Source organism: Gymnoscopelus microlampas (genome assembly GCF_963454915.1).
Source record: "Gymnoscopelus microlampas genome assembly, chromosome: 13".
Taxonomy (NCBI): Eukaryota; Metazoa; Chordata; class Actinopteri; order Myctophiformes; family Myctophidae; genus Gymnoscopelus; species Gymnoscopelus microlampas.
Genome location: NC_139950.1, coordinates 9,652,462 through 9,669,681, shown reverse-complemented (window position 1 = coordinate 9,669,681; position 17,220 = coordinate 9,652,462). Strand labels below are relative to the sequence as shown.

The following is a 17,220-nucleotide window of genomic DNA, read 5'->3' as shown; positions in this document are numbered from 1 at the left end:
TTTACTCCTTTCCGGTGTGTGAAGGAATGAGGCCTGTGAATTTTTCCAACTCATTTTTTTTACTGATAATTGTCTTATTATGATCCGATTTCAGGATCAGGATCACTTTGCAATGAGTTGTATGGAAGGAATTTGCTTTGGTTTGAGATGCAGTGAAAGGGTGACAGCCCTACAGTTTAACACTAGGAATGTCTACCAGTTAGACGGATGTGGCCTCGGATTAGCCTAGGCCCTAGTCACTAGGGCCTAGTGCAATGCTCATTGGACAACTTACTCAAAGACTAATTTAAATGTAATCTTTAGAGGATGGTAACATTAATTTAATCACACATTTACTTTAGCTTTAACCCAGTCTTAATTCCCTCTAAAACTGTGGTTCTCAAAGTGGGGCCCGGGGACCCCCACAGGTCCTTGAGGGGGTTCCCAGCTAAATTAGTTACTATAGCATCAAAATCTGTTTAACCACTTTAAACCTACGTACATCGGCAATTTCAAAATAGCCGATCTACAGGCTCACGATGCGTCGCAAATGCGTCAGGTTATTGACATGAAAATGTTTGAGAACGACTGCTCTGTTTGGCCTTTTTGTTACCTAATCAAAACAAAAAAAATCATGATCCAGGAACAAACTTGTGCTAATCCCCAAGCAATCAGTTAACCCATTTAGACCGGGAAAGCATCTGTCATTCCACTTTGGTTACACTTTGAGAACCACTGATATTATAGCAACATAAGTTTAAAAAAAAAACTTTAAAAAACAAAACCTGTTAGGATGTAGAGGACATTTGTAGAATCCCCAGAAGCAAAGATTTGAGTTAAAAATGTTCGCTTAAAAATGTCCACGATTTAAAAACAATTGCAGATCTACAAGCTCATAGCGCGGCACTCGGTGTATATCTGCTCTTTTTGAATAGCCCAAAGAAATCTAAAAATGACACCGGGATGCGTTCCCGGATCGAATGGATTAACACGTCTTTCAACATGAAGAGTATAATGTGTAGCCTAAATAAACTTTTCCGCGGGCTTGAAATGCAAAGAGATCAGTGTTACAGTCTCACATGAGGATTAAACGGATCTTCCTTTGGCTCTTCGGGAGGGAAAGGGCCACCAGTTCCACTGGGCCGCGGCTCAAGGCCCAGGGTGCCTCTTTGATCACTCCAGTCCCTCCTTGGTACAATGGCTCTGATTGGCCGAGGGAGTCGGAAGGGGGAAAATCTTTAATTAAGCAGATAATCTCTTGTTGGGGACGAGAGTGGGGTCCATTTCAGAAGCCCCCCCTCTTCCTCCAATGTGGGTTCAGACTCTTGGGGTAGTATAGCCCTGGGTGAGGTTTCATATGTAGGTATAGCTCAGTGTCCTGTCGACCGTCCGGCTGCGAGGATAGAGCTGCTGCCATTCATTTATTCATTCATTTATTCATTCATTCATTCATTCCATCTATCTACCTGTCAGGATGTTCGTTCACGTGGAGACTTTCTATTATGTTTTCATTCTGTTGACGCACATGAGGTGTTGTTGTGGCTGGTAAGTTTTTTTGCATTTTAAATACTTATGTTTTATTCCCCTCCGGTGCATTTCACACAATGGCAAATTTAGAATAAACTGGAATGTAGAAAATAAGTGAAAGGGGTTGTATAGTCCTAATTATTCTCCTTTTTAAGTTGTTGCATGGACCTATTAATTCCCCCTTAATTTAATGATCATGTTAATGTTACACATAGTATGCCAATAGCCTAAAATGACTTAATTATGATCTTATAGTACTTATAGGAGGAGTTTTTATGTAGCAAACTAATAATTGAGCTGTAAAATATTTTATGGCATAATATATCGGTTGATCTGATTTTATAAGATAAGATCAGATAAACTTTTATTGATCCCTGTGGGGAAATTCAGGTGTCATAGCGTAACAGCAGTGCAAATGAAACACGGGTAGGTAAGTAAGTAAGTAAGTAAGTAAGGCACAGGTAAGAGTAAGAGTCAAGATATATAATATCTATATCATATCATTGTATATGTAGTTTCATTATTTTCTAATACAATACAATTCATTACATATCTTACATGCTATTTAATTATGCTATAATTGTATAGCTGATATGCAATTATTACTATCTTTTAATTCTTGAAGCTTAGCGTACTGCGGCCATGGGCCACGCTATGACAACTGAATTTCTCCTGCAGGATCGATCGATCAATCTATCTGTCTGCCTGTCTGTCTGTCTAACTATCTATCCAATTATTTGGGGGTATTTTAGTTGTTGTTTTCTGGGTATGAATGCATGTCGTGTTTTTTGCATTTGAAACCCATATTTTTTAAATCACATGAAAGTATAGTTTGACTCTGCACTTGGCCTCTGAGGTTAGTTAGGTTTTCCTTATGGTTTTGGATGTCCGCTGATGACACAAAGTGAAATTGTTATTAAGTGCACTAATGAGTAGATGTTGGGGCGCAGAGCAGACAGAGGCATTCCTCAGGCCTGTGAAGGGACACTTCATTTCCTGACTTAATAAGCTGTCTCCCTTTCCAGGTCAGTGAATAATTTCTTGATGACTGGACCCAAGGTAAGCCAGCATTCTTTTGATCTTTTATCCCTTTTCTTAACAACCCTTCCACAAAAAGAGCGAAAGAACAACTTTCCTATAGGATGTCATACACAGTGGTTCTCAAACACGTTCATGTCAAGACAAGTACCCCCAAATTGGTATTGCATTTGGCCGCGGACGCCATCATGAAAAGATTTTGTGCCAGGGACCCCCAAAAGAGTAGTTAATGTTAATAAGTTGACAAAATAAAATTGTCTACATGCTCACCATGCAGAACATTTACTTTGTAATTTGTACTTTTGAATACTTAAGTATTTCTAGAAGCATGCACTTTTGGATACTTAAAAAAGTTCTCTAGTACTTTTTTTGCGTTGGCTATTTTTTGCGTTGGCTATTCAAAAATAGCAGATCTACAAGCTCACAGCGCGTCACTTCGTGCCTCGGGTCTTATAATGGGTTAACTCTAGCACCGGGCAACTTTTAACTTTGTGGTGGAGTAACATGGACCAGGAGGAGTATCTGTACTTTTGACTCAAGTACATGGGGTTGAGTACTTGGTTTGTCCACCCCACTGGCCACACAATGGCGTTAATGATATATCAATGATATTCTTGGTCCTTTGTGATTCCCCTTGTGCCTCTCACACACTTGACCTCCGTCAGGCTCTAGCGTGTCTCGGAGCTGGAGTGTGTAAAGAGCCATGAGAGAGAGGCGAGGAGGCTGTAGGCTGTAGTGGGTGGTCATCATTAGGGGAAGCAGACCCCTGTGAAAGAGGTGGTATACTCCTCCAATCTCGTCCCCCCCCCCGAAAAGTCCACTTGAGACGTATTAGTGTGTATCATTCACACAGTCTGAAGAAGAACCCAGAACGACGGGGCCAACGAACGCCAAAGTGGAGAGAGAGAGACAGAGAGAGAGAGAGAGAGAGAGAGAGAGAGAGAGAGAGAGGTTGATCTGTTTTTTAACAGCGCTCTGTCTGTCTGTGTGCACTCCTGGTGAATCAGGTTTAAGAGAAGAAATGTTTGGCAAAGCAATTCATATTATTGGCAGTAAGTAATTAAGTCAACGTATAGCACGATTTTGGAATTTGGTTCCATGTGTACACTCTTGCAGTTACAGATCTATAAGGGTCCTTTTGGAACCCCCTTAAGGAACCCTGAGGGAACCATTTGAGAACCATTTTGATCAAGCAGTAGCAGCAGCAGTTATTGATAAAGGGCCAATACTGGTGGCATCGCGTGTTTAGGCCATTGACTTGACTACGACGACTCATGTTATACTTGACGTTACCGCCAACCATTTCCCAAAGCATGCCGTAATGTTATGATCATGGGACTGACCTCTATATCTGATATGATTATGGGACTGACCTTTATCTGATTGACCCCAATACATAGTGTTGAATCACTCTCATCGGCGTAAGCACATGCTGATACATTTGACGCTGTGACAATCAGATGATACGAGATGCATGTTCTGTTCCTACTCATTCTGTTCTTGTCCTTATCTCATATCTTGCGGTCACATCATGTGTCCAATACTAGTATTATACTAGTATTACTCTATGTGTGTAATAAACTTCAGGACTTGTCCTGTGATACTGCCTGGTACCGCCCTTAGTTAGAGGGAGACTCATGAGGACCACATGGTTGGTCAACTAAATTCACAACAGGTGGTTTGTTCGTGTTCAAGGAAGCCGTGGGTTCCACTCATTTCGGTGCGGTATGAAAATCAACTTGCAGGGACTTGAGATAGTATAGGTATACTGGCTGAACTTTATGGTACTTTTATAAAGGGAAAAAAAACATTGATTGATTGATTGATTTATTGATTGATTGACAAAACTTTCATATACGTGACCATATTTGAACATATCTGTGAAAAGAATAGAACACAAAAAAACATTTTAGTCCTTTGAGCGCAAATGTGTGTGTGTGTGTGTGTGTGTGTGTGTGTGTGTGTGTGTGTGTGTGTGTGTGTGTGTGTGTGTGTGTGTGCGTGCGTGCGTGTGCGTGTGCGTGCGTGTGCGTGCGTGCGTGTGCGTGTGTGTGTGCGTGTGCGTGTGTGTGTGTGTGTGTATACATTCATACACTTTTAATATACTAGACTGGTAAAATAGCAAAGGACAACAAGCATACTGTAAAAGGAACCGGCTCTGGAAAGGCCTATATCACCGAGGTTTGCCTTCTACAGGGAGCAGAGCATCCATGAGGACGTGCAGCTGACCTTTGCACTTCATAGACTTTGACACAGATGACTTTGTTTTCTCCTGACCTGACTCACTGAGCGGTGGAAAACATTTTTGTTAGGCTAAGCACCTTTGGCCTAAAGACGAATTAGGGGCCATGGATGTACAGTATGAGCCATATGTGACTTTTGTATAAAGTCTCGTGTTTTTATCATTCAATTCAAAAGTATTATTCACTTGTTCTTAGCGGAACTGCTCTGGCATTAGGCTCTGCTCTGGCATTAGGTTCACCGTTGCTGGGGCGCTTATAATTAGTGATGGCATTCAGCTGGTCACCTGTGGGCATATGGACAGAGAGATGTGGCAGAGCGTGGGAGTGACATTTTCTGTTGACAGCGAACCGTGTTTACGTGTTTTGAGGAATAACAACCTGAATGAGCGCATCTGGATTCTTTCTGGATTCCTTCAGTGTTTTCTTCCATGTTTAGCTCCTTGTTGCTTTTTTTTACTGCTTATTTATGCCGCAAAAAGGGGGTTCCAGAAGAATGATTTATTAAGAACCAAATGGACCCTTATTGGGCTATATAACTGACAGACAGAGTTTGAGAACCACTGTGCCAGTGACTAACATTTCTTGAGACAGTGACTCATTTATTTGCCTCAGAGGTCAAGTCAGCCTTCATGATATTGATTACCTCATGAACATAATCATATACAACTAGTGCAATATCACTTATTATATCGTCTCTGTCGGGTGGAAACCTTATTACGTCCAAAACTGTTACTTATCTATGTTGTTTTTGAAGAATGTGATCAGTTCTAAAACAAACAAACAAACAAATCGAAGACATAGGCCTACCATAAGTTAAACAAATATATGTATATATATATATATATAATCAAGAAGTATTTAAAATAGCAGATCTACAAGCTCGCTGTTGTGAGCTTGTAGATCTGCTATTTTCACTAGTTTGGGTCCCGGGGAGACATTTCTCTTTTGGGTCTTGAGTTAAAACGTTTGGGATTCGGGAACCAACTGATCTAAACACCTTCCTCCTTCCTCTGTGGTCGTGCCAGGCGTACCTGATCTACTCCAGCAGCGTGGCAGCGGGGGCGCAGAGCGGCATAGAGGAATGCAAGCACCAGTTTGCATGGGACCGCTGGAATTGCCCAGAGAGGGCCCTGCAGCTGTCCACACACAGCAGCCTGCGCAGCGGTGAGAGACACACACACAACCATCAAATCACTTTTTCCCCCCCAGATTTTTTTCTTTTTTTATGTAGTCTATATCAATAGATAGGTCTCCCCTTAAAGGAGTAGTTCACCCAAAAAATGACTTATTTTCTATCAATTGCACACCCCATGAAGCCTTGAAGTCATGGATATTGTTTTGTTTTTGTCGCATTCCTAAGCCAATAATTTGATGACTGGCGGGAGACTCAATGGAGACTCTTAGAGTCTCCTGCGCTGGTCATCAAATTATGGGCTCAGGAATGCGACAATAACTAAAAAAAGCTCCATGAATGCAAGGCTTCATGGGGTGTGTACTTGATAGAAAATAAGTAATTTTTTGGGTGAACTGCTCCTTTAACTCTGACAGTATACAAATTGAACCAAATGGACCCTAACGGGTCCATTTGGTTCAATTTGTATACTGTCAGAGTTACAGACTTGTAAGGGTCAATTTAGACACCCCCTAAAGGAACCTGGAGTCCCTGCTCCACTTTCAGAACCACTGGTCTATATCATCCAATTAACCACTTTCCGCATGTCTTTTTGGGCATGGCATTATAGGCAACATAAAAAATAAAAAGATAGGAAAACAGCTTTCAAAAATGTTCTTTTTTTAAACATTCAAAATGTGAGCTTGTTGCTCTCCTATTTTCACTATTCCTTGTGCACCATTTTCTTTGCCTTCTCTATACATATCTAGCGTGGGATATATATCTAAATTGCCAACTACTGTAAAAAAAAAATATATATTCTGTGTCATCCCCGGGGTGGAGGGGGGGTGGGGGGGTGCGAGGCTTAGGGACCCGAGATGTTTGTTTAGCGAGGAGCAGATTCATCATTCTTCGTCTTTCAGGGATAGTTACTGTGGCCTTGATGGCTGTATAAGGCTGAACAAACACACTAATCCGGTTCACAACATCTACAGAGCACAGCTCTCCTGTTCGAGGCTTGTGAGAACACGAGGAACCCAGTTATAGACAGTTACTGTCTAGATCCCTCCCGTGTGTTCATTACGGCACTGGCTCTCTCTAAAGTGGAGGTCCAGGGACCCCCAGGGTTCCTTCAGGGGGTTTCATGCGGGTCCCCAGCTAAATTAGGAACAATTTCAACATTTTATTCTTTGCATATTAAAAAATGTGCAGCATTTCTAAACATTTTAGAATAGTTTTGAACAATCTTTTGACTCAAATATATTATCTCATGGAGGTTCCATGGCAGAAAATCTTTTCCAATGGGGGTCAAATTCATATCAATTTGGGGGTCCTTGACATTATTGAGAAGAAATATTGCACTGCATGAGAAATATTGGCATATCAGTACATTTGCAAATGAGACACAACTAACAATAATGGTTTGTGTTATGGGGTTGATGAGGGTGTCATGTAAAAGATAATGGTTTATAATACTTGGTTTATAATATATAATGCTATTTCTGGAAAGGAAATGGAAAGTATAGAATATGAGGCACTTAATAAGTAATTACTCACTCTTACAACAAGTATCCACATCAAATCTTAATGACCCTTTCACTTTACTACTATACATTATAGTGACACATATGTATACATAGCCTACACATATACCCCAAATGCATAATAACGTACTATGAATGATCTGCTGGGAGAAAGGAATATTAACGTGCGTCTCTCTTGGTCTTTCAAAGGATTGATTGATTGATTGATGGATTGATTGATTGAATACTTTATTAACAGTTTGCAAAAAAGGTACAGTGGTACAGATTTATACAAAAGGATTATAAAAGGATAATTCATTTAGGTTTAGTTTATAGTGGTAATTTTATTTGTGTTTTTTATCCCCTCATGTATTATTGTATTTATTTGGTTTTATTGTATTTCTTTGATTTGATTGTATTTCTTTGGTTTTATTGTATTTGTTTGGTCGTATGTTTTTCATTAGGATTTTAGGGACAGCATGTTTGTTTAATGGAGTTTTATCCATTTTAATGCATGGAACTTAAAAAAATCCCTGCCTCTTGGCCAGCAGTGTACAACGTTGCAAAAGAGACAATAATCTCAATGTATTCTTACTGGTTAAATAAAGGTTATATTATATCTGTTTCCAGCAAACCGGGAAACGGCGTTTGTCCATGCCATCAGCTCAGCCGGGGTGATGTACACTCTGACCAGGAACTGCAGCCTCGGAGACTTTGACAACTGTGGCTGTGATGACACCAGGAACGGCCAGCGGGGTGAGAAGAGCCACTGCAGGCGCTGTTTTTTAAGATGCTATATTACATTCTTATCATGCGTCTGTTGTTTTAACAGATCACCAGTGGTGGACAGTATTGCGTTTTTTTCAAGCTTATGATTTTCCCTCCACTTTATTTCAAAAACAAATATCGTACTTTTGACTCCACTATATGTGTAGGGGGGGGAGTAGCTATATGAATTAACATCTTAAACCCTATTTTAAATCATAGTGAAAATAGCAGATATACAAGCTCACAACGCATCATGATGCAATGAGTTATTGATATTTTTTGAACATTTCTGGAAAATCTTTTAATTGTTTTGGAAAATGTCTTAATTTTAATACAGCAATGAATTGACATTAAAAAGAAAATGTACGTTGTAATTTGTGCTGCTGAATACTTTGTACTTAATTTTTTTTCAAATCAAGTACTCCAGTACTTTAACTCAAGTGCAAATTTGACTGTACAACTTTCACCTATAGTCGAGTAATATTTGACCAGGAGTACAGCATCTATACTGGGTTACGCACATTCACAAGACGGTTCGATGCATCCTCATGACTAGTTCTTCATGCAGGAAGAAAACTACACGATGACAGAATATCAGCTTTTATGGTTGATTCTTTTCTACTTCTCCAGGCGGTCATGGGTGGCTGTGGGGAGGCTGCAGTGACAACGTGGGCTTTGGCGAGGTGATCTCAAAGCAGTTTGTGGACGCTCTGGAGACCGGGCAGGACGCGCGGGCCGCCATGAACCTCCACAACAACGAAGCCGGGCGCAAGGTACTGAACTCGGGGCCAGAGCCCGAGTCTTTGGGCCCCTGGGCCTGAGACTGCCTCAGGCCCACCCCCTCCACACACACACACACACACACACACACACACACACACACACACACACACACACACACACACACACACACACACACACACACACACACACACACACACACACACACACACACACACACACACACACACACACACACACACACACACTGAAAGGACCGTCTCATCTTGGACAGTGTAAAAGGGACTATGCGGCATACACCGTAGAACCTCTTGTAAATTCTGAAATTTAAGATCAGGCTTTGAAACAGTCAACAGCCACTATTTTATAAAGGGCCTCCCTGACTGATATATAGGCCCGTTCGGCACATCCAGCTCTGACTGTACTGAATTTCAGATACATTTATAGAGCTGATCCATAACCACAACAGTATTCATATCTGTAGGACTCTACCAGTGGAGTGACCGCGACGAGGTCTCTTAAGAACTCTTGTGGTTCAAGATGGGGAGCCTGGCTGAGATTTGCGAATCTCTCTCTCTCTCTCTCTCTCTCGGCCCCCGGCTGAATCCACAATGTAAAGTACCTTTTGAATCATTTTTTTTCTCCCCCTGCTCAGAATTACTGAGAGTGCCACCCAAGCGTCTCCTTTCACCTCCCTATAAGTGAGGTGCCACTCGTCCACCAATAACAACAGTGTGTTCGGTGTACCAGAAGGGCCCATTTACTGGCGGTGAATGCCCTTTATGACAATACTTCAACTTGAGAATCTCAGGATCACTGGTGCGCGCTTAATTAGAGCTCCCGGGGAGCCAGACATTGCACGGTGTTCTGTTATTATGCTGCGTTCTTCTTCTTTCTTTTTTTTTAAATAAAGTGTTTAGTTTCATTCTTACAATACCGATCCCACATTTACGTTGGTCTTTGTTTGGCCCCCGGAGGAGTCCGAGGGGACCACAGGCGTGCAGCTGAAGTGCTCTTTGTTTACCCAGCCTGTGTTGCCCTCCTGTTGGGCGCCGGGATCCCCATGGCACCTGGAGCATCATTGTAACAGAAAAAAATGGGGAGAGAAAGAAAAACCCTTTTACATTTGTCCACTCAGTGGGACTCTCCGTTGGGTCGTCTCCCAGTAGAAAACATGTTGATAATGGGGACACGCTAAATAAATACTCCCTTTTTCTTCTGGGAGACAATGGCACTCGATGTGAAACTTTTGATTCAGCCTCATCGCGACATGAAAGTTCACCCCCTCACCGTTAAAGAAACGTCTCCTTTTCAACTGACAGCTGTTTTTGTGTCGGGCAAAGTCAGGAAACGCTGTTGATGCAACAATAGCTGGCCAAGGAATTCAGGAACGCAAACCTTGAACCTCATATTTCTGTCTTTAAAAGTATTCATCCTTTTTAGGCTATAAGTGGGAACACCCTGCAGCATACAATTAGTGAATTTGACAACATGTCAATCAACGGACAAAGCGTCTCTTGGCCTTTCTTCTATGCAAAATGTGATGGTTCTTCAACAGTGTGAACCGCCAATGGGCCGGAATATACCCAGAATGAAACAAATCTTTCCATATTTCCCCTCCTCCTGTCTTGTTCCTCCCACCCTACAGGCCGTAAAGGGGACCATGCAACGGACGTGCAAGTGCCACGGAGTGTCGGGAAGCTGCACCACGCAGACCTGCTGGCTGCAGCTCCCGGAGTTCCGCGAGGTGGGCAACTACCTGAAGGAGAAGTACCACCGGGCCCTGAAGGTGGACCTCCTCCGCGGGGCGGGGAACAGCGCGGCCAGCCGGGGGGCCATCGCCGAGACCTTCAGCCTCATCTCCCGCAAGGAGCTGGTGCACCTCGAGGACTCCCCCGACTACTGCCTGGAAAACCGAACGCTGGGCCTGCCCGGCACGGAGGGCCGCGAGTGCCTCAAGAAAGGCAAGAGCCTGAGCAAGTGGGAGAAGCGCAGCTGCAAGCGGCTGTGCGGGGAGTGCGGGCTGGCGGTCGAGGAGCGCAAGGCCGAGATGGTGTCGAGCTGCAACTGTAAGTTCCACTGGTGCTGCGCGGTCAAGTGCGAGCAGTGCAGCAAGACGGTGACCAAGTATTTCTGCGTGAAGAAAGGGGGTCAGAAGGGACGGAACGAGAGCTCTGGCAGCCGCAAGAAGACCCTCCGACTGAGGAAGAAGCACTAAGCTACTGTAATGTCTTCTTCGCCACCCCCCACCTTGATTCCACACCACTTTTACTACCATGTGCCTTGGCAAGCGCCATGTCCATCTTTTTCCGTTTTGGACAAAAATGCATTTTCAAATTGTCTTAACTAGACTCAGTTTCGTGTAATGGCAGGGCAGGGTGCATAACACTACATTATAGAGTACATGATTTTGGTTATTTTTTAGAATATCGGTCTGAATATATTTAAAACTATATTTTTTTACTTGTTACGATAATATTTTGAAAAGTCATTGACCATTTAAAAGGATATTTATCAAACTTGGATTTCTCCACAACACATTTTATTTATTCTCATGCAGTAAAAAGAAACAGGCTTCTCAATAGAGAAGCCTGAAGATCATTGGCATAATTGGTTTCTAAAATGATCTTTGAGTACATTGACATCTGTTTTTTGGGGGGTTTTTTTTACACTGGTTATCGGTTCTCCGCAACCCTTCGTCTTTCCCTGACTATCTCGGCCCCATGGATGTATTTAATTGTATATACAAAATGAAGCACTTTGTACTGTATATTGTTAATTTATTGCACAGTTGTTCCTAGTTTTGCTTTAGTTTTTCTTTTCTATTAAAAAAAATGTAATTAAAGATGAACAATAAACACTTTTGATGTGATGCGTCCTTCAGCCGTAGGAAGAAGAGCTTCAGTCGACCTCATCATCCAAAGTGGGGTCTGGGGACCCCCAGGGGTCCTTGAGGGGGTTCCAGGGGGTCCTCAGCTAAATTATTCATAGTTAGGAAGTAGGAACCAATTGGACCCTTACAGGTTTCTAACTCTAAAAGAGAGTGTACAAATGGACCCGTGTGGGTGCATTTGGTTCCATTTGTACACTCTCAGAGTAAAGGCGATCCGTAGCCTCTAATGCATAACAAACTACGGGACCTTGAAACAAAGAACCACTGCTCTAACACATTCTTAGAGACAGTAATCACTGATGGGACCCAGTAAACAATACAGACACAGTACCTTCTTCCTCGCATTGATCCCATTAGGGACGGGATCCCCCCCCCGGGGGCAAAGTAACAAGAAAGAGAAATCTTTTCGTCTGCCTTACCATCGCGCCTTTCTCAATTTCGCCTCTTCAAATACCTCCTTTTCTCTCCCTCATCTTTGTAATCCTCAAAGAGCCCCCCACCCCCTCTCTCCCCCCCCCCCCCCCCCCCCCGCCTCCACCCCCACCTAACTCCCTAGCGCTTGGAAGTTTCTTTACTGTTTAATACTAGTTTAATTAACTTTGTCCAGACAGGGTTGGGGGTGGGGGTGGGGGTGTGGTGGGGTGTATGTAGGGGCATGAGGCAAGTTGCCCCTTAAAAAAAGAAAAAATCATCCCGCCTCTAATTTTGTATGCTAATCTCCTTTTTCACGCAAAAAAAAACCCTGCCTCAGGAGTGTTGGGGGGGGTTAGAAGTGTTGGGAAAACTTTCGGGGTTGCCTTGAGCAGGGGGCTTCCTGCGGCTGTTTTATTTCGTGGGCCCACCTATTTGGATCCTTTCACTCCACTAGAGCCTTCCTTTGCTCGATTTAACAATGAATGCCGAAGCTAATCAGCTCTCTCGGAAATGCACCACTGTCGACGGGGAAGGTAATCCCCTCTCCTCTACGCTCTCAATGGGCCGTCGCCTTTCCAAAGGACTTTGGGAAAAGGCCTCGCACAGATTCACACTGTTCCCTCAATGGAAGTTAGTTCAAGTATTGTGCCCAAAACAAGTGGGTTTTATAAACAAATGCTTGCGTGCCAGGATATCCACCGCCCCACCTGCGAGTGAGAAGTGCCAGTTATGGCCAACACAGGGCCGAGCCCACAGCAGCAAGCACATGGCCCAGCCGAAAGCAACGGGCCCTCCAGATGAGATGGCACATGAAAGGAGGAGATTAGCGATCCCATTGAGAACGGCGGGGTGGGGGGGGGGGCATTCATTTCTTCACCTTCCTCTTTTTTACTTAATAAAGTGTCAAGGAAACACCTTGTTGACATCTTTATTTACAGAATAATGATCATAATCAAAAGTCCCCCTTTCTGAGATGACCCCATGTCTGGGGGTGTGGGGTGGGGTGGGGGGTGGGTGGGGGTGGTGCTCTGCCTTAGCCTAATTCTGCTGTGTAGCAACAGCGATGAAGCCAGCACACTGAAAGAATCTGTATTGCACTTAAAGAGGTGGAATAATTATTTATTCTTTAACCACTTGAACCTTAGTGTCCCTATTCTGGGGGGGGAATTGCAGATCTACAACCTCACAAAACATCACGTTGCCACGTGTTGTGAGCTTGCAGATCAGCCGTTTTCGGTGAAGATATTTGATGTTGAGGGAAAAAATCTGCAAACCTGGTAGCCTTTGGGGACTCCGGTCAACATTTATGTCACAAGTTTTAATGTATACTTATAGGTAAAATGCATTTTGTTTTACACTGAACGAATGGCTAATAATAGGAGTTCAAGATAATTCAATTGTTTTGGCTTGTTTTACTAGACCACAATGTTGTAATTTAGTGTCATTTAAACAGATGCTATTGTAATTGTTTACCTGGTATCATACAGTGGTGGACAGTAACGGAGTAAATGTACTTGAGTACTGTACATAAGTACAGATTGTGAGGATCTGTACTTTACTTGAGTATTAGATTTTTTTAATACTTATTACACTTACTTGAGATTTCCAAGACAAATATTTTACTCCACACCAATGACATGCAACTACTTGCAACCATATCCCCAATGGCTGTTGCAAGGAGTTGCATTGGTACGGTTGACCTTAAAACAGTTTTGTTGCAAGGAGTTGCAGCTAGTTGCATTGGTGCGGTTTGGCCTTTAGGTTGGCAGTTCTTTTTCCTTCCCTAAAATGCAATTGGCCACACGTCTGCTCCAGTGTTGTGTTCTAGTTTTTTTTGGAAGGTATACGCTACGATACGATGCGCGTGGTCGTGGGTATACGCTCTCGTGTTTTCAATGGATGAAACAGTTTTTGAAGGTTTACGGTAGCGACGAAAAAAAATCTCAAGGTATACGCCGTACACAGCATCTGACGGTAGAACACACCACTGGTCTGCTCTCACACTAGCCGTGTTACTGACTTCCGCTCGCCTCTTCGTTACATCTTGTATGGGTGTATAGGAGTAAAATTATTTAGTTCTGGTTCCTCAGTCATTTCTATGTTTTTATAGGTTTTCCTGCAAGCTTTGTATAACGTAGTGGTTCTACAAGCAAGCACATCAGTGCATGCAGTGCAGGTGGTTTCAGAGAGTTACAGTTCTTCTCTAGAGTTACAAGGCCCTATGTAACGGACCCGAAGGGGGGGGGGTTCCATGTTTACTAGTGTTTACCTTCAACTTTTATTTTGAAGGGCATCCTGCCCAAAGTAAGGTCTCTGAGACTTCTATTTTGATGTGTTTCCTGCCCAAAGTGCCACAGATGAATTGGCACTGATTATAAGAAATCAAGTTCACCTGTGTTGCTGCCCAGCATGGGGCTGCGGCAGAGTAGCATAAAACTGCCTTGGTGGTTTGAAGAGCAGAAAGGATTGCACAGGACATGTTTGCCAGGATGGTCAAGGAAGGAAGGAAGGAAGGACGGACGGCTGGTCAAGCCAAACCTTGGACCAAACTGATGCAAGGCACATGCCACTTTAATAGCACCTAGCTGGAAGGGGAAAAAGGTGATCATTTTATTGTTTGTCGATCTTGTTCTGTCACTGTTGAGGGATATTGGTCTTATTGTTGGATTATATTGTGTATTGGTTTAATGTGAAATGTTATGGTGCAATTTGGTTTATGGAATTGTGTATCAATGTGATCATTGATTATGCATTTTATTTGCTTATTTCCTCAGTTTCTAGGTTGAGTAATAAAATAAAATTATGAAACTCATCAGTCAAGAACCTCTTACTGTCCAGCTGGGTCCGCTACAGCTACTTTTACTTGTAGTGGAGTCAATTTGACCAGGAGTATCTGTACTCTCATGCCAGCTGGGTCGAGTAGCCTGGTAACCCCCCCCCCCCCCCCCCCCCCCCCCCTTTCCGTAAATCTAATTTGCATTTGATATCAAATGGAAATGAGATATCCGGAGGGAGGGGTTTACCAGGCTAGGGGTCGAGTACTTCGTCCACCTCTGGTATCATATAGTTTCAATGTACAGATTATTGTTTTGATAGAATATTGATGCTAGGTTCTTGGTTTACATGTGATCCTAGTCACAACATTGTCTCTCTACATTCTATGTACTGTATGTGATTACCTTGCTTGTAAGTCACCCTGGATAGGAGCGTCTAGCCGCTAAATCCCAAAATTGTTAATGTATTTAATCACTTATTTTTTTTATAATTGTATAAGTAATTAATCACAAATATTTGACTTGAGCATTTTACTGCCCATATGTCCAGAGACACAATGATAGTCCCACTGCAACCAGCCACCACTATCTCACATACAGTACAGTGAGCAGTGGAACACAGTCCCACTGCCCCCACCACTATCTCAACACAGTGGCGCGCACACACACACACACACACACACACACACACACACACACACACACACACACACACACACACACACACACACACACACGCACACGCGCACACACGCACACACGCACACACGCACACACACACACACACACACACAGAACCCGATGTTCCAGAGCCAGTACTGCTGATGCAGCACTTGTGTGTCACATGAACACGTGCCTCCCTCGTGTTCATGTTTGGCCACTTAAAATCCAACAGACAGACACACCTGTGACACTGCAGCCAGGATCAATTCTTTTATCAGGAGCAGAGAGATAAAAGGAGGGGCAATTTCAAAACCTCCTCCGCATTTTACATTGTTTTATTTATCCTTTTTTTCTTATGCCAGGTACATGATGTTTTGCAATGTTGACCTATATTATGAGCGCTGATGCCAGCTTGTATAGTCTGAGCACATGAGGTCAGGTCCTGAGCAGCAGGCAGTACTCAGACTGTTTCACTGTATTAAAAATGTTACTTGAGTAAAAGTACAAAAGTATTGGCATCGAAATATACCTAAAGTAAAAAAGTACTCATTACGCAGAAGTTGCAAAACTTGTGAAATGTCCCATTTCACAAGTTATTTCAAAAGTTGGAAAGATTCATAGAAATCTTTAGAAAGTAGGTTAGTAGGTTAATGTGTGTTTTGTAATAATAATCTAAATACACAAAGTATAATATTTGCCTGTGTTATAGTGGAGTAGAAGTATGAAGTATTGAAATATGGACATCAAAACTGTACTGTGTAAATGTACTTAGATTATTTCCCACCTCTGGCTGCAGGTTCACACTGCAGTGCAAAGGGAACTTAGTTGTGGTTCATGATAGTATCAGACAAAAACCTGCAGCACTACAGATATGAGACGCTTTCTCTCACTTCTGTTTTTCTTTATGTTCAATTTTTTTTTGTTTCTTTCATTATTCGACAGAGAGATTGGCCTAATTTGTTATATTAATTAACTAATTGTTTGCCAAAAATAGGATATAGGCCTACATCATGATTTATTGGGAGAAACCAAGCAAATATATGTTAAAGGAGAATTTTGGACTAAAGTTTTATTACCTTTTTTATGATGTTATGATATCTTAGGATGAATGGTACAGTAGAAAAAAATCATAACTCCACCCCTGGTCCGCCACAGCTTAAAAGCCCTCTAAGCTGCCTCATTCACTAGAATGGGGAATCTCACTTACAGTTGAAGCGGATAGGCCTTAGGTTAGATCACATATTTTAATAGCTTTTTTTTTTTTTGAGATCTGATGTTCATAGTGACAGAACACTATTGCAACCAAAAAAAAAAACAGAAGTCTCGCTAGACGAGATTGAAATCTCGAGATTGAAATCTTGTCTAGCGAGACTAATGTTTTTTTTTTTTTTTTGGACAGTGTTCTGTCACTATGAACGTCAGATCTCTCTCTCTCTCAAAAAAAAAAAAAAGCTATTAAAATATGTGATCTAACCTAAGGCCTATCCGCGCACCTTTTTAAGCTGTGGCGGACCAGGGGTGGGGTTATGACATTTTTCTACTGTAC

The 17,220-nt window shown here is 42.5% G+C and overlaps 1 protein-coding gene across 1 annotated transcript; it reads left to right on the top strand.

Annotated features, from left to right (window-relative positions):
- Positions 1 to 1,453: 1,453 nt before the first annotated feature.
- On the top strand, positions 1,454 to 11,148 carry wnt8b (wingless-type MMTV integration site family, member 8b; the record flags this gene model as incomplete). Its single annotated transcript, XM_084077355.1, has 6 exons — positions 1,454 to 1,524; positions 2,532 to 2,565; positions 5,813 to 5,951; positions 8,052 to 8,177; positions 8,820 to 8,962; positions 10,579 to 11,148. The coding sequence occupies 6 exons, from the start codon at positions 1,454 to 1,456 to the stop codon at positions 11,146 to 11,148; spliced, it is 1,083 nt and encodes a 360-aa protein (XP_083933481.1).
- Between the last annotated feature and the right edge of the window lie 6,072 nt (positions 11,149 to 17,220).